Here is a 22281-nt window from a genome sequence, read left to right as displayed (position 1 = left end):
ATTGGTGGAGTGCTGCAGAGATGGATGTCATTCTGGAAGGTTCTCCCATCTCCACAGAGGAACTCTGGAGCTCTGTCAGAGTAACTATCGGCTTCTCGGTCACCTCCCTGAGCAAGGCCCTTCTCCGGGCGGCCAGCTCTAGGAAGAGTCTTGGTGGTTCCAAACTTCTTCCATTTAAGAATGGTAGAGGCCACTGTGTTCTTGGGGACCTTCAATGCTGCAGAAATGTTTTGGTACCCTTCCCCAGATCTGTGCCTCGACACAATCCTGTCTCGGACATCTACAAACATTTCCTTCAACCTCATGGCTTGGTTTTTGCACTGACATGCACTGTCAACTGTGGGATTTTATGTAGACAGGTGTGTGTGTGTGTGCCTTTCCAAATAATGTCCAATCAATTTAATTTACCACAGGTGGACTCCAATCAAGTTGTAGAAACATCTCAAGGATGATCAATGGAAACAGGATGTACCTGAGCTCAATTTCAATTCTCATAGCAAAGGGTCTGAATACTTATGTACGTAAGGTATTTCTGTTTTATGGGGTATTGTGTGTAGATTGATTTGTTTTTATTTAATACATTTTTGAATGAGGCTGTAACGTAACAAAATTTGGAAAAAGGGAAGGGGTCTGAATACTTTCCGAATGCACTGTATTTTCAAGGATGGTAGTGGCTGCATCATGTAATGGGTATGCTTGTCATCAGCAAGGACTAAGGAGTTTTGTTGTTGATAAAAATAAACAGAATAGAGTTAAGCACAAGCAAAATCCTAGAGGAAAACTTGGGAGACAAATTCGCCATTCAGCAGGACAATAACCTATTGTCCTGTTTTATTTGTCATCAATGTTTAAACATTACAGAGTATTTTGTGTAGATTGTTGGAAAAAAAGAAGACAAATCCATTTTAATCCCAATTTTTAACACAACAAAATGTGGGGGAAAAGTAAAGGGGTGTGAATACTTTCTGAAGGCACCGATTCTACAAGTGTCTGGAACGCTATTGTAGGGATGCGACACCATTCTTCCACAAGAAATTCCATAATTTGGTGTTTTGTTGATGGTGGAGGAAAACGCTGTCTCAGGCGCCGCTCCAGAATCTCTCAATAGTGTTCAATTGAGTTGAGATCTGGTGACTGAGACACAAACACACACACACACACACCCTTTAAACCCCCTATGCTCCTTTGAGACCCCTCTTTCAAAGTGATTGAGATCTCTTCTTCTAGCCATGGTAGCCAAAATAATGGGAGAGGTGCTGACTAACAGAATAGTGACTTTCTTTTTTACCCATTCAATTATTACGAGCCTATGCAGTATAGAGTGTGTGACCACTTGTTCCTGTAACATGATTCAATATTAAATTTGCATCATAATAATGTCCAGATATAGGCCTACCATTTACAGATAATCCCTGCATTTATATTCCTCCCACTTGCATAGAAGATGTGGGGTGGGGGGGTGGAACAGTACTCAGTTTCTCTGCTGTTTTTGATTTGAGTAATCGACAGGATGTTCCCACATGAGATGTTTGTTTTCTCTCTTGTGTATCATGGCAGCCACAGTGTCATTAGAAGTGTGTGTGTGTGTGTGTGTGTGTGTGTGTGTGTGTGTGTGTGTGTGTGTGTGTGTGTGTGTGTGTGTGACAGGAAACATGTTCAGTGAGACTTAAAATGGTTGAACAGGATCTACAGCGGCAAGAAAAAGTCTGTGAACCCTTTGGAATTACCTGGATTTCTGCATAAATTGGTCATCAAATTTCATCTGATCTGCATCTAAGTCACAACAATAGACTAACACAGTGTGCTTAAACTAATAACATACAAATTATTGTATTTTTCTTGTTTATATTGAATACATCATTTAAACATTCAAAGTGTAGGTTGGGAAAAGTACGTGAACCCCTTGGCTAATGACTTCTCCAAAAGATAGTTGCAGTCAGTAGTCAGCTGACCTGGAGTCCAATCAATGAGACGAGATTGAAGATGTTGGTTAGAGCTGCCCTGCCCTATAAAAAACACTCACAAAATTTGAGTTTGCTATTCACAAGAAGCATTGCCTGATGTGAACCATGGCTCAAACAAAATAGATCTCAGAAGACCTAAGATTAAGAATTGTTTGCTTGCATAAAGCTGGAAAGGGTTACACAAGTATCTCTAAAAGCCTTCATGTTCGTCAGTTCACGTTAAGACATATTGTCTATAAATGGAGAAAGTTCAGTACTGTTGCTACTCTCCCTAGGAGTGGCCGTTCTGCAAAGACGACTGCAAGAGCACAGCGCAGAATGTTCAATGAGGTTAAGAAGAATCCTAGAGTGTCAGCTAAAGACTTACAGAAATCTCTGGAACATGCTAACATCTCTGTTGACGAGTCTACGATACGTAAAATACTAAACAAGAATGGTGTTCATGGGAGGACACTACAGAGGAAGCCACTGCTGTCCAAAAAAAAACATTGCTGCACGTCTGAAGTTTGCAAAAGTGCACCTGGATGTTCCACAGCACTTCTGGCAAAATATTCTGTGGACAGATGACACTACAGTTGAGTTGTTTGGAAGGAACACAACACTATGTGTGGAGAAAAAAAGGCACAGCACACCAACATCAAAACCTAAACTATGGTGGAGGGAGCATCATGGTTTGGGGCTGCTTTGCTGTCTCAGGGCCTGGGCAGTTTGCTATCATCGACGGAAAAATGAATTCCCGAGTTTATCAAGACATTTTGCAGAAGAATGTTAGGCGATCTGTCCGCCAATTGAAGCTCAACAGAAGTTGGGTGATGCAACAGGACAATGACCCCAAAACACAGAAGTAAACCAACAACAGAATGGCTTTAACAAAATAAAATACGCCTTCTGGAGAGGCCCAGTCAGAGTCCTGACCTCAACCTGATTGAGATGCTGTGGCGTGACCTCAAGAGAGCAGTTCACACCAGACATCACAACAATATTGCTGAACTGAAACAGTTTTGTAAAGAGGAATGGACCAAACTTCCTCCTGACCGTTGTGCAGGTCTGATCCCCAACTACAGAAAACAGTTGGTTGAGGTTATTGCTGCCAAAGGAGGGTCAACCAGTTATTAAATCCAAGGGTTCACATACTTTTCCAACCCTGCACTGTGAATGTTAACACGGTGTGTTCAACAAAGACATGAAAATGTATAATTGTTTGCTTGTTATTAGTTTAATCAGACTGTGTTAGTCTATTGTTGTGACCTAGATGCAGATCAGATGAAATTTGGTGACCAATTTATGCAGAAATCCAGGTAATTCCAAAGGGTTCACAGACTTTTTCTTGCCACTGTAGATGGAAGCGGTTTGTAGCCAGGAGGGATTCAAGAGCAGCTGTAAGATGGAGTAAGATGTTTCTTCAACATAGGCTGCATCCCAAATGGCACCCTATTTCTTATATAGTGCACTAGTTTTGACCAGGACCCATAGGGCTCTATATTAGTGCACTAGTTTTGACCAGTACCCATAGGTCTCTATATTAGTGCACTAGTTTTGACCAGGACCCATAGGGCTCTATATTAGTGCACTNGTGTGTGTGTGTGTGTGTGTGTGTGTGTGTGTGTGTGCAGCGATGGAGCTTTTAGCCATAACACAGTCCCAGGGGTGGGGTAATTTACTCCCAGACCCATGGTGAGCCTCTTATCTGGAGGCTACGGTGACCACACACACGTCTTCCAATCACAATACTCTATCTGGATGACTTTGGGAGCAGACCTTATCTGAGATGCACACCGTCTGGGCTCCCGACTCCATGTAAGCCTGGACATGTATTCAAATCCAGGCTGAACTGTGTTTATTGAAACATAGGTCCTGTGATGAGATATCATGAATGGCGACTACGTGGCGCCGAATGGCTGTTTTCTGTCGTTTTCCTATCGCTCATTCGCAGACGATATGGAATTGGTTGAGCTCTTTGCCGTTTGGAAGCTCTGCTTAGGAAACGATACTTTAATGCCACTCAACAGCCTGGTTTTGCTTCAGAGCTCAACTATTGTGCTCTTATCCTGGCTTGTATTGTACTTTTAGGCCTCTCCATGAGATGTATAGAGTAGGGAACATGACAGTAGATAGCAAAGTAGAAAGCAGTAACGACAGAATAAGAGAGTGGGAACGAGTAGAACAACGAAGGACGACGAGATGGATGAAGAAAGAGATCAAGTTAAAGGAGAAGTTGATCTTAGTGTGGAATAAACATTGTAGATGCGTATAGTATAGATAGGTACATTTATAGACAAGTCTGTTTACCTACACACAGGTGTAGCTCTAACCACACACTTGACGGTTTAGGGTGTAGTCTGCAACTCTTGCTCACCTGACACGCCCTTAATCGTTTCATCTTAATATCGGAGAACCTATCACATTTAACTAGTCAGCCAAGCCAAATCGCACCGAGCGGGTTCTCGGTATGAGGCTTACACCTAACGACACTACCTCGGTAGAGTGATTCGATAATCAGGCTGACCTTCGGCATTGTTGTCAAAAGTGCTCGTCGGGAGCCTGCAGACAGGCCAAAAATCATCTAGTCTCTAGCCAGCTTTCAGGTTAAAGACCCAAATGTATAGCCTCGTCTTGTGCCTCACATTTAAAGTCTGAAGCTGATTACACTGATGCACCATTCACTTCCCATTCCCCTCAGCAACCAATCGGTCATTCTAAGTGATTTGGGAGACAGTGGAGGAGTTGAGGGTATTGCTGTGTGAAGAGACTGTGATTCACTCTTTTGTCCTGAGTTTATCCCTCCACAACCAACCACACACTTAACTGATGTGTTTACCAATCCCAACATCTGTGCATCCCAAATGGCACCCTATTCCTTATATAGTGCACTACTTTTGACCAGGGCCCTGTTTAAAAGTAGTGCACTATATAGGGAATAGAGTGCCATTTGGGGCACAGACCCAGTCATTACAGAGGAGAGGATATGACTAAAAGGTTCTGTAAGAGAATAGGAGGTAAACACTGAGGACATTAGCTAGGATTTTTATGATCTATGGCCTATCTATGGTGGCTCCAGTTCTGGGGAATTTTTCCACTTTAAGACGATCCTCTGAGTGACTCATTCCTGTGGAAAAAGCTTTTCATTGAGACACTGTTTAACTCTCTCCACCACACAATGCATCTCACTATGCTTTTGGGGGCCCGATTTTTGTTATTCATGGCATACATTTAGCTCGTTTAATTTCGTTTTATATTCGCCATTCATTTTGTCAAAGGACTTCAATCCGATGTGATGTGTACGATCGATTTCAAAGAGTTTAAGATAAAAGTCCTTTTTTGAAGATGAGTTTTAAAGGAAGAGGATAAATGGCCATACTGAAATGGTTCACCACTGTTCTATGGACTGCACTCAACATCAAACCCCTGTTGCACTTTTTAAGTCCAGCTTATTTAAACGGAAAGAACATGAGAGGACAGGCAGGGTAATTTAAATGCTGGAATCCCCTTCATGGGGATGCGTCCCAAATGGCACCCCATAGGGCTCTGGTAAAAGAAAGTAGTGCACTATGTAGGGAATAGGGTTCCATTTGCGATGCAGCCTCAAAACAGATCCCCGCTGGTTGTGTAGTGTCTTCCTGCCTGTAGTGTCTTCCTGCCTGTGTGATGGCCGGATGGAAGCCCTCTCTCTCCTCTCCCTGTCGACTTCTCACTCTTTGTTTTGCGGAGCTCTCTGGCTTTTCTCCCTGGCAACCCGCTGCTCAATCAGACTGCCTGCTTTCTTTTCTCTCAAAGCCACAGAATACATTGGAATCAGATGCTTCTGATCTGTAGGCGCCATGTGCTGTGTGAGATTGAATAGGATATGATGAGAGTTGTAAGAGCATGAGCTTGAGAGAGCCATTCCTTCTGATTTTGAGATTTATTTCAGATGGATGTCATATACAGGAAATAATGGGGGAGGGTTACATAAAAACAACTTGTTTTATTTACAAAAGCTTATGCAATACTAAAGATTGACTAGATACTAAATAATACATTATTCAACTATACAAATACAGACATTCATCTAGATATCAAGTTACTTAACAGTTATTTATGTATAGCACAGGCTTCTAGTAATACTGGTATAGAGCAACTGCTTAAGGGGCGATCTGTGATTGGTACACATTCATTTTTGGACCTTGAAAATTGATGATAGCCAATTATTCATGAAGAATCTAACTTATAAATGCCTCATGAGCTTAATTCAACTGTCTTACCGAATCAGAACCCCAAAATATACGCTTGATGGACTGCTTTGTTGCTGATTGAATCCCAGATTGCCCCTAGAAAATCCAGTAGAAATGTTTGCGCAGTAGCCCTTTTTGGTTACCATGATAAGACTTCTGAGTTTTTAGACATGTTAGATGGTGAAGGTGCTGGTGTCCTCGTCCTCCGAGACAGAGTGTGAGTGTGTGTGCCCGGCGGAATTGTGTGTATTGAGCGAGATCTCCACCGCCGGCTCCTCGTTGCCGTGGCGACCACCGCGCATTCTCCCCCCGAGGCGCTGCCCTAGGCTCTTGGCGACCCTGAGGACGTATCCTCTGAAGGAGGAGCCTATGAAGGTGTAGAGCATTGGGTTGATGCAGCAGTGTGTGAGCGCCAGGCTCTCCGTCACCTGGAGAGCCTGGTCCAGACCTTTACTGAGGTCACAGTCGGTCACCAGGCCGTAGATGACGTCCAGCGTCCGCCACAGCTTCACCAGGTTGTAGGGCAGCTGGGTGAACAGGAACACCCCCACCACGGTCAGCAGCACCCGCAGGGCCCGCCACCTCTTCTCCCTGCGCACCCCGGCTCCGACCCTAACCAGCGCCCGGGCCACCCAGCAGTAACACACCACCATTACCAGGAAAGGCAGCAGGAAGCTCAGCAGCACCTCCAGCAGCTCCAAGGCAGCCTTGGCCGATCGGGCCATGCTGCTGGGGTAGATGGCTGTGCAAGCCAGCCCGTGGGATGTGTTCTTCACCGTGAAGAACACCATGTCAGGCAGGCCCAAGCAAATAGCTGTGGTCCACACAACGGCACACACTAATATCCATTGTCTCCTGGCTTGCGGGCCACTCCTAGCTTGGCCTCCAGCATTGTGTGCCAGTGCCCGATATCGGTCCACGCTAACACAGGCTAGCAGCAGCATACCGCAGCTGAAGTTGGTGGTGTAGAGGAAGGAGGTGAGCTTGCAGGCGGCCACGCCGATCCGCCAGCCGTGCACGGCATCAGCCGCCCAGAAGGGCAGCGTGAAGAGGAGGAGTAAATCAGCCACAGCGAGATTCAGGATGCACACGTCCGTCAGCGTCCGCAGTCGCCGCGGCAACGCGTACACCACCACGACTAAGGCGTTGCCCGCCACGCCCACCACCAGGGCCAAGGCATAGACCACGGGCAGGAAGAGACGGCCGAAGGAACGCACCTCGGCTTTGTCGCACACCGAGTGGTAGTCGTCATAGTCGTCACTGTCGTTGGAGCTGGTGTTCCCAAAGTTGTAGTCCTCTTCATCCATCTCCATCCTCTCTGTTCTCTGAGAAGTAAGGGAATAAAGGAACATGGTATGTTACGAATGACATCAAGTCAGTTTAGTCGATGCTGCTGCATTGTGTTAACTTAAAAGAGATCTGTTGACAAGATCACTTTTTTTCTGTTCTAGACAGGACTTGTTGGATGAAATTATTATTCTCTTTCACATAATTTGGACAGAATGTATCAAATAATATCAAATATGTATTTTATCAGAATGCGTCTATTAGGAGAGAGCTAGAGAATGGCCAGCCATCTGAAAGTTGTAATGCACTTACAGCCAATAACAGCATGGCGATCCAAGTTGTCAACAACTATCTGTTCCTGTTATCCCCCCCCCCCTCACTGCTTTTTCTCCCCCTTTTTGACCCGTAGGGGTTGTTTGGATGTTGTGTGTAGAATTTGCAGCCAATGCTTGACAGGGTGAGGAGTGGGTGTGTGCGTATATGCATACCGTTACGTGCGTGTGAAATAGAGCTGAAGCGACACCGACCGTACCGATGACTTATCGCAGGCATTTTGCTGATATCGTTCATTATGATAAGTAGCCTATAGTAGAGAAATGTGAATTTTGAAATTAAATACGTTCGCTAATATGGGTGATTTGTTAATGGGCCAATTAAAAAATATATATATAAACTACTGATCAAAAGTTTTAGAACACCTACTCATTCAAGGGTTTTTCTTTATTTTTACTATTTTCAAATTGAGATGGTTTGGGATGAGTCGGACTCCAGAGTGACGGAAAAGCATATGTGGGAACTCCTTCAAGACTTTTGGAAAAGCATTCCAGGTGAAGCTGGTTGAGAGAATGCCAAGAGTGTCCAAAGCTGTCATCAAGACAAAGGGTGGCTATTTGAAGAATCTCAAAAATAAAATATATTTTGATTTGTTTAACACTTTGTTGGTAACTACAAGATTCCATAATGTGTTATTTCATAGTTTTGATGCCTTCACTATTATTCTACAATGTAGAAAATAGTAAAAAATAAAGAAAAACCCTTGAATGAGTAGGTGTTATAAAACTTTTGATCAGTAGTGTATATTTTTTTATTTATCGTTTATGGGGTGGCAGGTAGCCTAGTGGTTAGAGCATTGGGCCAGTAACTGAAAGGTTGCTGGATCGAATCCCTGAGCTGACAAGGTCAAATTCTGTTGTTCTACCCCTGAACAAGGCAGTTAACCCACTGTTCCCTGGTAGGCTGTCAATGTAAATAATAATTTGTTCTTAACTGACTTGCCTAGGTAATTTTTTTAACTAGACAAGTCAGTTAAGAACAAATTATTATTTACAATGACGGCCTACCCTGCCCAAACGACTTGTGCGCCGCCCTATGGGACTCACAATCACAGCCGGTTGTGATACAGCCTGAAATTGAACCAGGGTCTGTAGTGACGCCTCTAGCACTGAGACACAGTGCCTTAAATCGCTGCGCCACTCGGGATAATAACAAAAGACTGTGGGGCACATTAATGTTACAAACTTCTATTCATCGTTATCGCATCAATTCAGGAAATTTATCGCGATATGGATTTTTGTCCATATCAGCCAGCTCTACTATGAACAATAAGCTCCCTCTCGTTAGGAATATCTCACTTGATTTCTCGCACAAAACCTTTCAGTTGGAACTGCTTGCACACCAGTACGCCCAACACAACAATATTCCTTTCCCTCTGGAAAAGGTGACTATCCCTGAAAAATCGGATGATTCTTTCTTGAAACACTCTGGGCAGTTTCCCAAACACAGATTGAGCCTAGCCCTGGATTGAGGTTCTCCATCATCCATTCTTATTTAGTTCAGGACTAGGCTTAATCTGTGTCTGGGAAACTGCCCCACAATGTTCTGTACATTCATATCTGTTTAGTCTTGAGATGTTAGCTCGTCTCTGAACATCTATTCTATCTTTGAACCAGTGTGTAAGCTCAGTACTTATCAGGCTGATGGTGTGGATGGGCCAGATGTTTAGTATTGCTCTAGTAGAAGCCAGAGAGAGATTTCTCAAGGTGTTTGCATTCCCTTACTGCAGATGTAGATAGCGTGACAGTAGAGCTCTGAAGATTAGATCCATACACCAGTGCGTGTGCTTTTGTGTGTGTGTGTGTGGGCGCATGTGTGTGTGTGTGGTGTGTGTTATCACAGATCACAGTGTGTGAGGATGTGCCCAGACAGACAACCCCTTAAAGACCATGCTGTTCCCAAATAATATGAAGTAGAGAAAGGCCATCCATCTGAAAGTTGTAATGCACATACAGCCAATAACAGCATGGCGATCCAAGTTGTCAACAACTATCTGTTCCTGTTCCTGTTACCCCCCCCCCTCTATTTATTGTTACCTCATCAATTCAGGCAATTTATCGCCATATGGATTTTTGTCCATATCAGCCAGCTCTACTGTGAACATTAAGCTCCCTCTCGTTAGGAATATCTCACTTGATTTCTCTCACAAAACCTGTCAGTTGGAACCGCTTGCACACCAGTACGCCCAACACAACAATTTTCCTTTCCCTCTGGAGAAAGTGACTATCCCTGAAAAATCTTTCCCAGACACAGATTGAGCCAAGCCCTGGACTAATAAAAACTTTCAATGGAGGTTCTCCATCGTCCATTCTTTTTAGTTCAGGACTAGGCTTAATCTGTGTGTGGGGAAACTGCCCCACAATGTTCTGTGCAGTCATATCTCAACCAGTGGTGTAAAGTACTTAAGTTAAAAAAAACTTCAAAGTACTACCTAAGTAGTATTTTGTGGTATCTGTTCTTTACTATTTATATTTTTGACTACTTTTACTTCACTACATTCCTAAAGAAAAGTATGTACTTTTTACTCCATACATTTTCCTTGACACCCAAAAGTACTAGTTACAATTTGAATGCTTAGCAGGACAGGAAAATGGTCCAATTCACACACGTATCAAGAGAACATCCCTGGTCATCCTTACTGCCTCTGATCTGGTGGACTCACTAAATATAAAGGCTTCCTTTCTAAATTACGTCTGAGTGTTGGAGTGTGCCCCTGGCTGTCAAAAAAAGTTATCAAAAAGGAAATTGTGCAGTCTGGTTTGCTGAATATAAGGAGTTTGATGTATAGCATTTACCTTTACTTTTTACTTTTACTTTTACTCAAGTATGACAAATGAGTACTTTTTCCACCACTGTACTTAAGTACTTAAGTCAAATCTAAGTAATTACGTACTTAAGTACTTAAGTAAAATCTGATACTTTTAGACTTTTACTCTAGTATCTTACTGAGTCATTTTATATTGAGGTATCTTTACTTTTACTCAAGTATGACAATTGAGTACTTTTCCCACCTCTGATCTCAACTCGGCACAGCCAGAAGAGGATTGGCCACCCCTCAGAGCCTGGTTCCTCTCTTGGTTTCTTCCTAGGTTCCTGCCTTTCTAGGGAGTTTTTTTCTTAGCCACGGTGCTTCTACATCTGCATTGCTTGCTGTTTGGGGTTTTAGGCTGGGTTTCTGTAAGGCACTTTGTGATATTGGCTGATGTACAAGGGCTTTATAAATACATTTGATTGATTGATTGATTGATTGATTGATAGTCTTGAGATGTTAGAATAGATTTTCCGAGACACTTATCAAGGTGTTTTCATTCCCTTACTGCAGATGTAAATATGTAGATAGTGTGACAGTAGAGCTCTGAAGATTAGATCCATAGACCTGTGTGTGTGTGTGTGTGTGTGGGTGCACGTGTGCATTTGTGTGTCATCACAGTGTGTAAGGACATGCCTAGAGAGAGAACTCCATCATGACTCTGCTGTTCCTTATTCAGACTGACTCATTGTGCTGACCCTGCTGTTCCTTATTCAGACTGACTCATTGTGCTGACCCTGCCAGGAAATACCAGAAACTCTGTTTGGGTTCAATGTGGGGTAAGTGTATGACTTGAAATGATCATCACTTGTGTGGATCTGTGAATGATTCTCTGATAACTGGGCAGAAAGCCCATCGTTGTTTCTAAGAGAAAGTGTGTATCACATGTGTTTGGTACGACAGGCGCTTTAACGCTCAACAGATAATTACTACAGGCGAGGCTTCTCTGTCTTTGCCGCCTCAGTTCAATAACGTACGGTAGGTTTTTAGGATAGCTTCCAGGTCTATGAGGTTATCCAACGACGTGCTGCCAGCGAGAGACAGAGACGAGAAGCTGTCGGTGTTCCTACACAACATCTTGTCTCATGTCCAAATATCTCCAATATCTCAAATATTCAGCTGAAGTTTCCCCAGCTGTTTTACTGAGTGAGATCTCTGTCGGAGATTTAAGGCCAAAAACACATATTTTGTATTCCATCTCTCGTTAACTACGAGATATTGAGCTATGAGAAATAAATGATGAGAGAACCATCAATAACACATTTCTTTAGCGCCGATGTTCTGCCAGACTGAATATACCAACATTTCAGAGAAGATAGGAGACAGAGAAGCTGAGAAAATTGTACTGACATTATGTGCAATGTGCATTATGTCTTGTCACTTTATACAGTATGTTAGTCATTCTTACTTCAGCATAATTATCAGGTTAGGCTAAAATCGTAAACACAGAGGACTTTGAACTTTAAAAGTCCTTACAATCACTGTTCAGACAATTGGAACTACTGAACGCATGAGTCATTGTCTTTCTAGAAATGTCACTCCCCTCACTAGAATCCTAAACGGTAAAAGCTAGGCAATTGAGGGAACAAGGAAACAGACGTAGGATTATGTTTATCCTCACATAGGCTATAAATACTTTGAACAACTTTCAAGTAATTCAATTTGAAAGGATTTGTTTCAACTTTCAATTTTGACAATGAAACTGTCAATAGAGGAGCCAATCGAGTCTTACCCTTGGTGTCTTCGTGTGGATGTGGGAGATGTGGAAATGTTGACAGAGGAGACATCCAGTGGTATGGCGATTTATAAACAAGTATGGTGCTACTCTTAGTTTGTCTCAGCCCATTTTTGAACTATATTGCTCCACCTCTATTCCCTACAATGACCCAACACAGTCTGGAAACACCTCTCTCTCTCTCTCTGTGTGTGTGTGTGTGTGTGTGTGTGTGTGTGTGTGTGTGTGTGTGTGTGTGTGGTGGGTGCTTGTTGTTTGTGTTGTGTGTGTGTGTGTGTGTGGTGTGGTGTAAGGTCAAGCTCACTTGTAAGTGGTTAGATAAGAAATCAGTACGAAAGGGCTGTGGTCTCCTGGGGTGTGTGTGTGTGTGTGTGAGAGTAAGCTAAAGGCTCACCCTTCAGTGTTAGATAAGAAATCAGTACGAAAGGGCTGTGGTCTCCTGGTGTGCGTGTGTATACACCATCATTGAGAAGAGTGATATTTTGACCTCAGTAGTGACATGTGTCAGTCTCCAGATGTTATGACATCTGTGTAGCAGCAGTGACACACACCATGCGAAGGTATGTTTAGAGGTATAATTGCCGATTTTTAAATTATATGACAATTATCAATTTACATTTGAAGGTCTTTTGTATATATAAATGTTTTCTTTTTGGGATATAAAATGGCTCTGTATTGCCCATTATTGACAGGAGAGCTAATTACCTGTGGGCAGCTCTCCCCTCTCTTCACAGGACGTCTGTCAAATCTGAGATGAAAAGAGAAGCGACAAACATCTTAAAATGCCACGAATTCGTGTCAGCTGAACCTCTGGGATTCTTTTGAGTTCGGCTGTTAAAGACCACCACGCTCTGTTTATCGAGGTGTTGTGATTAGCTAATTGCTTTCTGCCCGTTGCAAAGATTATTTGAGAAAATGGGCTTCAAAACACTCCTCCTTCTCCCTGGTGACGTTCTGTTGATGTTTGTTTTAATTCTGGGTGCTGTGTGAGCATGTAAGGACTTGTTTAGGACTTGCCACCAGGGCTCACCCTCTGCTCTCCTCTAACCTTGCTCATATAAATCATTTATATAAGTGTCACACACACATCATGAAACCCCAGGTTTCCCCTGGGAAAACAGGCTTTCCTAGAAAAACCTCAGGATTGGGCAGTTACCAGGTGTGTGTTTGTTTATGTACATCGTTACACTTTTATGCTCTCACCAAATTGTAAAATCTTGTAAAGTATCTGTCTAGCACAGGGGAATTTTTATGGTGCGTGTGCGTGTGTGTGTGTGTGTACTTTTGCCATTCCAGGCATATTCTCAAGTTGAAGTTTCTCAAGCTGATGGAGTCTCATGCTCTTGTCTGTTGGGAATAGCACACTTTTTTGTTCAGTACACACCTGACTATTCATTTTGCCACAACAATTGCTCCATTTCAAAGTGTAAGCTGGATGCATTTAAAATCAATTCGCTATAACGTCAGCAGCAGAACGGAATGTACATGCTCAATATGATTAGGGGGGAAAGTATTTTGTAATGGTAATCTGGTGTCCATATGTCGGTGACTCATCACCGGGTATAGGGGAAGGTCACCAGAGCAAGACCGTAAACAGGAAACCAGGCTTTGGGTCACCTCTCATCCCCTCGACCTCCCTCGCCCTAGGGGCTCTCTTGGACCTCTGCGTTCCAGAGTCGACCCCCATCCCACTCCACTCCTGAGACATTTCCATATTGTTTTGGCCCCAAGTTTTTCCTAACCATGTGATCTGACCAGGAAAAACTCCAGGTCCTAGTTATAGGCTACATACGGTCTGGAGTTTTCCTGGTCAGAGCCACACAGTAATGTTACATTTACCATTATACATTACACAGCATTATACTTATAATACCGTCTATTTTGTTTGTACTCGTTTTATCGGCCCCCTGAGCTGAGGTTGCCCCTAGGTACAGATCTAGGATCAGCGTCCCCTCAAACAATCCTAACCTTAACCATTGTTGGGGGAAATGCAAAACTGACCCAAGATCAGCATCGAGGGGCACCTTCACACTACACCCATACTTAGTTATTTCATCATTCACTGTATGAGGAAGGATAGATATCTCCCTCTAGTGGCTGTTTTTCATCTCATCAGTGTTTCTATTGACTTCACTGTAATAATAGAACAGTGAAGCCATATTTACTCTGCCATAATTAGCATGCAACATATCTTCACTATCAATAACACACTCACACCAGCTAAACCATGGTAGGAGAGTTTGTGTCGTTTGTAAGAGAAACAAGACAAAGGATCAAAGGGGAAACTGAAAAGTTTCAAATATAGCATGTACTGGACTGGTGTGGTTTCAGCTGGGATTACTTATAGGGTGTGTCCCAAATGGCACCCTTTTCCCTATATATTTCACTGCTTGGTTACCCTGGTCAAAAGCAGTGCACTAAATAGAGAATAGGATGCCATTTGGGACACATCTTTACTTGATCTGTCTGTCAATAGCTCCATCCACCCTCTGCAGAAGGGCCACTAAGTGTGTGTGTGTGTGCATTGAGCGTGCGTGTCCAGTCCACCATACTCAAATAATCAAGGTTGTATATTCTGGGAGTGTGAAAAGGTTTGCTTCCTGGTTAATAATATGTCCAGAGTCCAGACAGCCCAAGCTGAGAATAAACCATCTCTGTTGGTTTAGGGCCACTCCTATACACTCTTATCAAAAAAGAACCTTAAAAGGGTTCTTCAGCTGTCCCCATAGGAGAACCATTTGAAGAACCATTTTTGATTCCAGGTAGAACCATTTTTGGTTCCAGGTAGAACCATTTTGGGTTCCATATAGAACCCTTTCTACAGAGGGTTTGACATGGAAGCCAATCGGGTTCCACTACCTTGAACCAAAAAGGGTTCTACCTGGAACCAATAAAGGTTCTCCTATGTGGACAGCCGAATAACCCTTTTGGAACCCTTTTTCTAAGAGTGAGAGAGGTGGAGGAGTTTATTGTTTTAATGTTTCTGACTGTTCCTCCAGGTGCTATTCATGGGAAATAGTTTGAGCATTCATTTGGATTACTTATGTTCCACACTGTTTCTGTCTGTCTGGACTCTTCTCAGACATTCTCCTGCTGGGATAAAAGTCTAATAGACTGAGAAATAATACTTTGTTTGTTGTTTGTCATTTGTATTCTGGGTCCAAACCCCTGGGTCCTGTGTAGTTAGAAGCAAGTCACTCGTCTAATTGGGGTATAATTTGATACGTTTAAGTCCTGCTGAGAAGGCTCTATACAGAAGTGTGTGTGCGTGAGTACGTGCGTTTTTTCCCTCCAACTAAGACCTCCAAGTGATTTATCGCCACTGGGCACACACTGGCTGAATCAACGAAATGACGTTAAACCAACGTGGAATGTACTTTGTACTGACGTCTGTGCCCAGTGGGTCTGCCTCTCTAAAACACCACCCACTCTGTGGTATTCAAACTGCCATTTATGACTTTCCAAATTCAATACGCACTCCTCTCCCCCTGCCAACCAGCTTCCGCTGGCCTACAGCTCTCCATTTATGTCCAGTTCGAGATTTAGCCTTGAATGAAAAATAATGTGTTCCTGGCACCTGTGGAACAAGAGTTTTTTTTTGGGGGGGGGGGGGTTGAACTTGGCAGAGGAAAGGGTTCTGTGGCTCAGAGACCTTGGTGTGGCTGTGAGGTATATATTGTTTTAGCAGAGCAGTTGACATACGGTTCTCTTTCAGTCATTGAAGATGATGATGTGTAGAATGCTGTCTGTCTTTGTATTTCAGCGATCCACAGTTAACTGCAAGGCTAAGATGTGGCCAGGATTTGCACATGAAAGAGAGAGAGAGCAAGACGGCAAGTTAGAAGGATATAAATTCTAACCTCCCCACAGTTCACATTTTCCCAATTTCTCCATGGCACCCTATTCCCAGTATAGTGCACTACTTTTGATCAGAGTCCTATAGGCCCTGGTCAAAAGTAGTGCACTAGCCTATATAGGTAATAGTGTGCTGTTTGAGAATTAGACCATGTGTCCCTTACCAGGGTTCAGAACTTGTTCTCCTCCAGGTGGTCTGTTTCTCCTTCTCCTCTCTGGAAAGTAGAGGCAGGTTCCTAGCTCTCCCTTTCTCCCTCCGCCTAGTTACTGGAAAATATGAATCGTCTCTGCCTAGGTGTGTTGCCTAAACAGTGCACAGCAAAATCCAGCGCCACCGCCTAGTAACCTTTGGTGATATACTTTTCTTCCAATACATACAAAAAAATGTTTGTCTTAGATGTTCTTGATGAATAGTCTGTCATTTCCACTACCGTGTTTACTATGATAAGCCAGCTGGCGTGAGATGGGGGAAGTTTATAGCAACATTATCATCAGTTAACTGGATGTATCAACCCCACCCTTGTTTTCAGACATTACCAGATGGTAAGTCTCTCAGATTTTGGTTGCTACAGCAGCACAACTGAAAGACTCTTCCACACCTAGCTCCTGTTGGTAACCGCAGGACTGATGAGAAAGTGAAAGGGAAAACGAGAGGGAGAGAAAGAGAGGGAAGGAAGGAAGGAAGGAAGGAAGGAAGGAAGGAAGGAAGGAAGGAAGGAAGGAAGGAAGGAAGGAAGGAAGGAAGGAAGGAAGGAAGGAAGGAAGGAAGGAAGGAAGGAAGGAAGGAAGGAAGGAAGGAATTTTCCATCAGGCTCAATTAGTCCTGGGACAGAGTGCAGGCTGTAATAAAACCCAGCTTTGTAAGGGGGTTTGGTCAACTCACTTCATCCTCTACCCATCTGTAGCGCCCACCTAGGTGATGCCACAGTGGCACCAGCTCTTCAACTTAATATTTCATAGCCATAACGGACGTTTCACCTCTCCCTTCTTCCTGTAAGTCTCTGGCTTTATTAAGATTCAGAGCTTGCCATCTCCCTATACCACTACAGCTGCCCTCTCTCCTGTCCTGCTCTGCTCTCTTCTCCTCTGACAGCAGTGTCTGCCTCCCAGCCGTCAACGACCTTGGCATCAGAGAAACGGAATGAAAGAAAGTGCTCACTTTAGCCACCGCTTGCTAAAAGTAAATTGATGCGGTGGGCGGTGCTTGTCAGTGTGGCTGCTTAACCTCACAAGACAACAACAAAGCACTGTGCATCCTCGTGGATGGAGTGAGATTCATAATGGTTGTGGGCTATCGCAGCTGTACAAAGTCTGAGGGATAGTACCAAGTTCAACTCTGGCTCAGCATCAGTAGCACCACACATCAGTCCCATCTCCATGTCTCTCAGATGTGTTGTTCAGCTGAAGTGCTGCTCCCTCATTTCTCTATGCCGGCAGCTTATTTTAATATACAAGATCGATCTCTCCTGTCCATGAATATTCCCTTCTTAATAAATCTGTGACGGTGTCCCAAATGGCACCCTATTCCCTATATAGTGCACCAATATTTTCCCGGCCCATATTGAGGAATCAGAACAGGCATCAGGTCATATTCGGCAGTATTTCCTGTCTTTAATGTACTCCTATGGCAGAGTCTGGGCCAATAGCAGTGACTCAGCGTGAATCCTTTATTTTAGTGACAGCCAATGGGATTAACTCCTTTAAATGCCACCCTCTGTGTCCCAAATGGCATCATATTCCCTACATAGTAAACTACTTTTGACCAGGGCATAGGACTACTGTAGGATTAGGGCTCTGGTCTAAAGTAGTGCACAACATAGGGAATATGGTGCCATTTAGGATGCAGACACTGTCAGATCTGTCAGCATTGGAGCTGAGATAAACTTAATAGTGCTCAATACTCTACCGTGTCAAGTTTATCTTCAAATGTTTACGATTGCAGCCCGCCATTTAGCTAGCGCTAAGCTTGCGAAGGGACAGTGATTGGGAATTGAATAGTGCTCAATACCCTGGCATAGGCAGCTTCTCTATCTATTTACCAAATGTTTATGGTCACAAATTTGTGTTTAGCAGAACTAAGATGATTTTTTTATTAAATGAAGTATTGAGTGTATGAAATTAGGATGTATGCCGTGCTATAAGATTATCATAGGAGTTAAAAGGCTCTCAGCTCTGTCATTGCCAAGTAATATATGTTAAATGTTGTTGCATTTGGAACCACAGGATGTTTGAGTTGCTCAGCCAGTGCAGACACGCACAGCAACTGTATAACTAGAGAAACCATAATAAGTCATTATTGGAAAATGTATTTGATAAAATGTCATTTAAATTGAGGGAAACCCGTTGCTTGATAAACAGCTTTATTACTGACACCTAGAGGTCCAATTGAGTTACTGTCAAAAAACGTTTCATGAGCATTTCATGAGCTGTACGTTGTGAGCGAGTGAGTCTGTATGTCTGCTAATCTGTCTGTCTATTTTGTTGTCTGTCTGAATGTCTCTACGAATGAATGTCTGATCTATTTGCTGTGCTGTGTATCTGTGTCCCAGGAGGTGGTGGCCCACTGGAAAGCAGAGTGTGGCCTGGCCATAGACTAGACTCTCCTGCTGACCCTGCATTCTGCTCACACCCTGGATACGCTGGGCAGCAGGACCGCCGGGAAACAGCTAACACACACCTAATTAGCAGAACAAACCGTGTAATTGTCTCCCAAATTGTCTCCCAAACTGTTACGTGACAGTACTACATATACTGGTATATATATACTGGTGCCCTGTGTATATAGACAAGACTCATTATGTATTATTATTTTTATTATTACATTTTGTACTTTTCTATTATTTCTCTATTTTCTTTCTCTCTGTATTGTTGGGAAGGGCCCGTAACTAAGCATTTCACTGTTAGTCTACACCTGTTGTTTACGAAGCATGTGACCAATCAATTTTTTATTTCATTGATTTGATACTAAATGTAATATCACCTAAAGACTGTGCCTGTTTGAAACAGACCCCCTCGGTATGTAAATGTGTGTCTGAAACCATCAGAAAATGTCAATGAATTGTGAATATGAATTACAGCCTTCTGCTTCCTGCTTGGAAAGGTCAGTCTGACATGGCTCTCTCGTGTCACTTGTTTAGTTGTCACCGGCATACACAGATGCTTTCATATCTGTCACACACATACACGCAGGCACGCACCAATGCATGCACTCTCTCATACACACACACACACTAGGTTGTATTCCCAGCTAGCCTATCCCTATCTGAACTCGAAACCAAACCACGGAGCGAGTCAAAGGAGTCATCCACAGTATCTCTATAATGGGACTCTATAATATGATTGACATGTTATCAGCCTCTGGTGGCATGAGAGCTGCACTGAGGTACCCTGACAGGAGAGGTGAGGATAAGGTGAATGGAGGATAGAGGAGATGGATGGATGATGGACCCGAGGTTAGATGAGTACATGGTTGCATCCCAAAATGGCACCCTATTCCGTACATGGTGCACTACTTTTGACCAGAGCCCTATGGGTCCAGATCAAAAGTAGTGCACTATATAGGGAATAGGATGCCATTTGGGATGCACTCCGTGAGGGAGCAAGGGAAGGGAATGGGCAGCCAACGTCTGATCTAATAAGGGGGAGAAGGGAGACAACAGAGAGGGGGTATGTGTCAGAATAATTATGACAGCGTGACCGGTGTCTGAGGTCAGACGGACTGAGGAGACACTGCAGGAATACAGAGCAGATCAGCTTTCCCCTCGGTTGTCGCTCACATCTCCGATCATATCACATCTCCTCACTGCCATGATACTGTAGGGTTGGACAAATAGTAGCTCTGGTCCAGGGGTTACGTGCAGTTTGCTGACACTGAGAAGGTTCAGCTTCAGGAATCTGCACGTAACGCCCTGGATCAGAGCTAGACAAGTAATGTAGTAGTTATACTACTAATGTGATCAAGGCAATGGAATGCTAGGAAATACATTGGCCTTTCCTGATAAGGTTTCAGTACCACGTACAGTCATCAGGAGTTGAAATAACTTGGAATGGCTGTGCAAATGGAACAAGAGTATAACCTGAAGCCTATTCACCACTGTGTGTGTGCGCGCGTGCGCATTTGAGTGTAAAGTCCAAGTGTGTGACTGTTTTTCTGTCGTAACTATCCCGCCACTCCGATGCCTGTGTTCTATCAGGCCCACGGCATAGGAGATTTACCCACAATGCCGAGTCCTGCGGGGCTGTGAGTAGAGCTCCGCTAGCACTCGGCTCCACACCTGATGTCCTGCTGGGAGCTGTCACAGCAGCACACACACACCACCGTCAGTATAAAGAGTTATGACAGGAGTGGTGTCCCGGGAATACCTTGTTTCCAGGACACCACTTAGTAAAACTGCTGTTTCTGAGAAATGGGAGACGTCCTCCAGGCACAAATACATCCCATGGGTGGATGATCAAAGCCCTAGACAACACTGAACGGTCCCCCAGCCAGGGTCATCCTGAGACCTGTGGCCCGCCTGGGTTGCTTCCCAGGTGGAACCCTATTCCCTATGCAGGGTTCTACGCTGACCTTTTTTTACATGGAGCACGTGTGCGCCTGAGTTGAAAAATGTAGGCGCACACAAAGAAATTATGGAGCACAATGAAAATGTTTTGACCTATTAAAGCTAGAATCTTTCATTTGTCTAGGCGTGCTTCTAAATTATACAATTCCAGGTAGGGAAATATGGTCGCCTTGTTCGCCCTGCTATGTAGTGCACCTATTCCCTATGTAGTGCACCTTTTCCCTATGTAGGGCACCCATTCCCTATATAGTACACCTATTCCCTATGTAGTGCACCTATTCCCTATGTAGTGCACCTATTCTCTATGTAGGGCACCTATTCCCTATGTAGTGTACCTATTCCCTATGTAGTGCACCTATTCTCTATGTAGTGCACCTATTCCCTATGTAGTACACCTATTCCCTTTGTAGTGCACTGCTTTTGACCAGAACTCTGTCTGTCTCTCTCCCTATGTAGTGCACTTTGTAGGGAATAGGGTGCCATTTGGACGGCACACCTTCCTCACTGCCAAATCTTCACTTCCTGTTACTCTCCGCAGGAGCTGGATACGGATAAATAACATTAATAATGTACAGAGAACAGTGAAAATGCTAAGTGGATATACATAATACATGAACTTATTATTTTGGCTTTGGAGCTATTAAGAGAATGTTTTCTCTTGTCTGAAAAGCATAACAATGGTGACATCAATGCTTCTTCGTGGGGCTTTGATCATAGAAGGAGGGGACTGACATAAATCCTGCTGAGACTGAGGATGTCCAAATATGGACACTGTAAAGGATGGCTGGATTAGGCTCGCTACTTTATTTAGGTAGCACAAACCTTCCTGTTAATTTCCTAATCATTGTATTTTCCGTAGATCGCCATGATTACGGTGGTTGCTGCCAGGTTGGTGTGTAAGGTGGTGGACTGCACCATCCAGGAATATGGGCATGCGGGTGTATCTGGAGACCTCCCCCTTCCTCTGAAAGTGTTCAGACCCCTTCACGTTTTCCTGATTTTGTTAAGTTACAGCCTTATTCTAAAATTGATTAAATCGTTTTTTTCCCTTCATCAATCTACACATCATGACGAAGCAAAAACAGATTTCTTTGACATTTTTGCAAATGTATAAAAAAAAACTGAAATATCACATTTACATAAGCATTCGGACCCTTAACTCAGTACTTTGTTGGAGCATCTTTTTCTGTGGTTACAGCCTCAAGTCTTCTTGGCACACCTGTATTTGGAGAGTTTCTCTCATTCTTCTCTGCAGATCCTCTCAAACTCTGTCAGGTTGGATGGGGAGCGTTGCTGCACAGCTATTTTCAGGTCTCTCCAGAGATGTTAGATCGAGTTCAAGTCTGGGTGTACCTTCGCCCCAGTCTGCGGACCTGAGTGCTCTGGAGTAGATTTTCATCAAGGATCTCTGTACTTTGCTCCGTTCATCTTTCCCTCGATCCTGACTAGTCTCCTAGTCCCTGTCGCTGAAAAACATCACCACAGCGTGATGCTGCCACCACCATGCTTCACCGTAGCGATGGTG

At 43.6% G+C, this 22281-nt stretch overlaps 1 protein-coding gene and 1 long non-coding RNA gene across 2 annotated transcripts in view; one reads left to right on the top strand and one right to left on the bottom strand.

Moving 5' to 3' along the window:
* LOC111953691 (uncharacterized) overlaps window positions 1-21838 on the top strand; it is a 45153-nt gene extending 23315 nt beyond the window's left edge. The window contains exon 4 of the long non-coding RNA XR_002875901.2: window positions 18744-21838. This is a non-coding gene — a long non-coding RNA (uncharacterized lncRNA). The remainder of the gene's footprint in view (window positions 1-18743) is intronic.
* Window positions 5907-12487, bottom strand: ackr4b (atypical chemokine receptor 4b). The gene is made up of 2 exons (XM_023973121.2): window positions 12337-12487; window positions 5907-7500 (listed from the first exon to the last, which is right to left on the bottom strand). The coding sequence occupies exon 2, from the start codon at window positions 7486-7488 to the stop codon at window positions 6349-6351; it is 1140 nt and encodes a 379-aa protein (XP_023828889.1). The 5' UTR covers window positions 7489-7500; window positions 12337-12487; the 3' UTR covers window positions 5907-6348.
* Window positions 21839-22281: the final 443 nt, after the last annotated feature.

Source organism: Salvelinus sp. IW2-2015, linkage group LG27 (genome assembly GCF_002910315.2).
Source record: "Salvelinus sp. IW2-2015 linkage group LG27, ASM291031v2, whole genome shotgun sequence".
Classification (NCBI taxonomy): domain Eukaryota; kingdom Metazoa; phylum Chordata; class Actinopteri; order Salmoniformes; family Salmonidae; genus Salvelinus; species Salvelinus sp. IW2-2015.
Note: the sequence above shows the minus strand (reverse complement) of the source record. Positions and strands in the feature narration are given on the sequence as shown.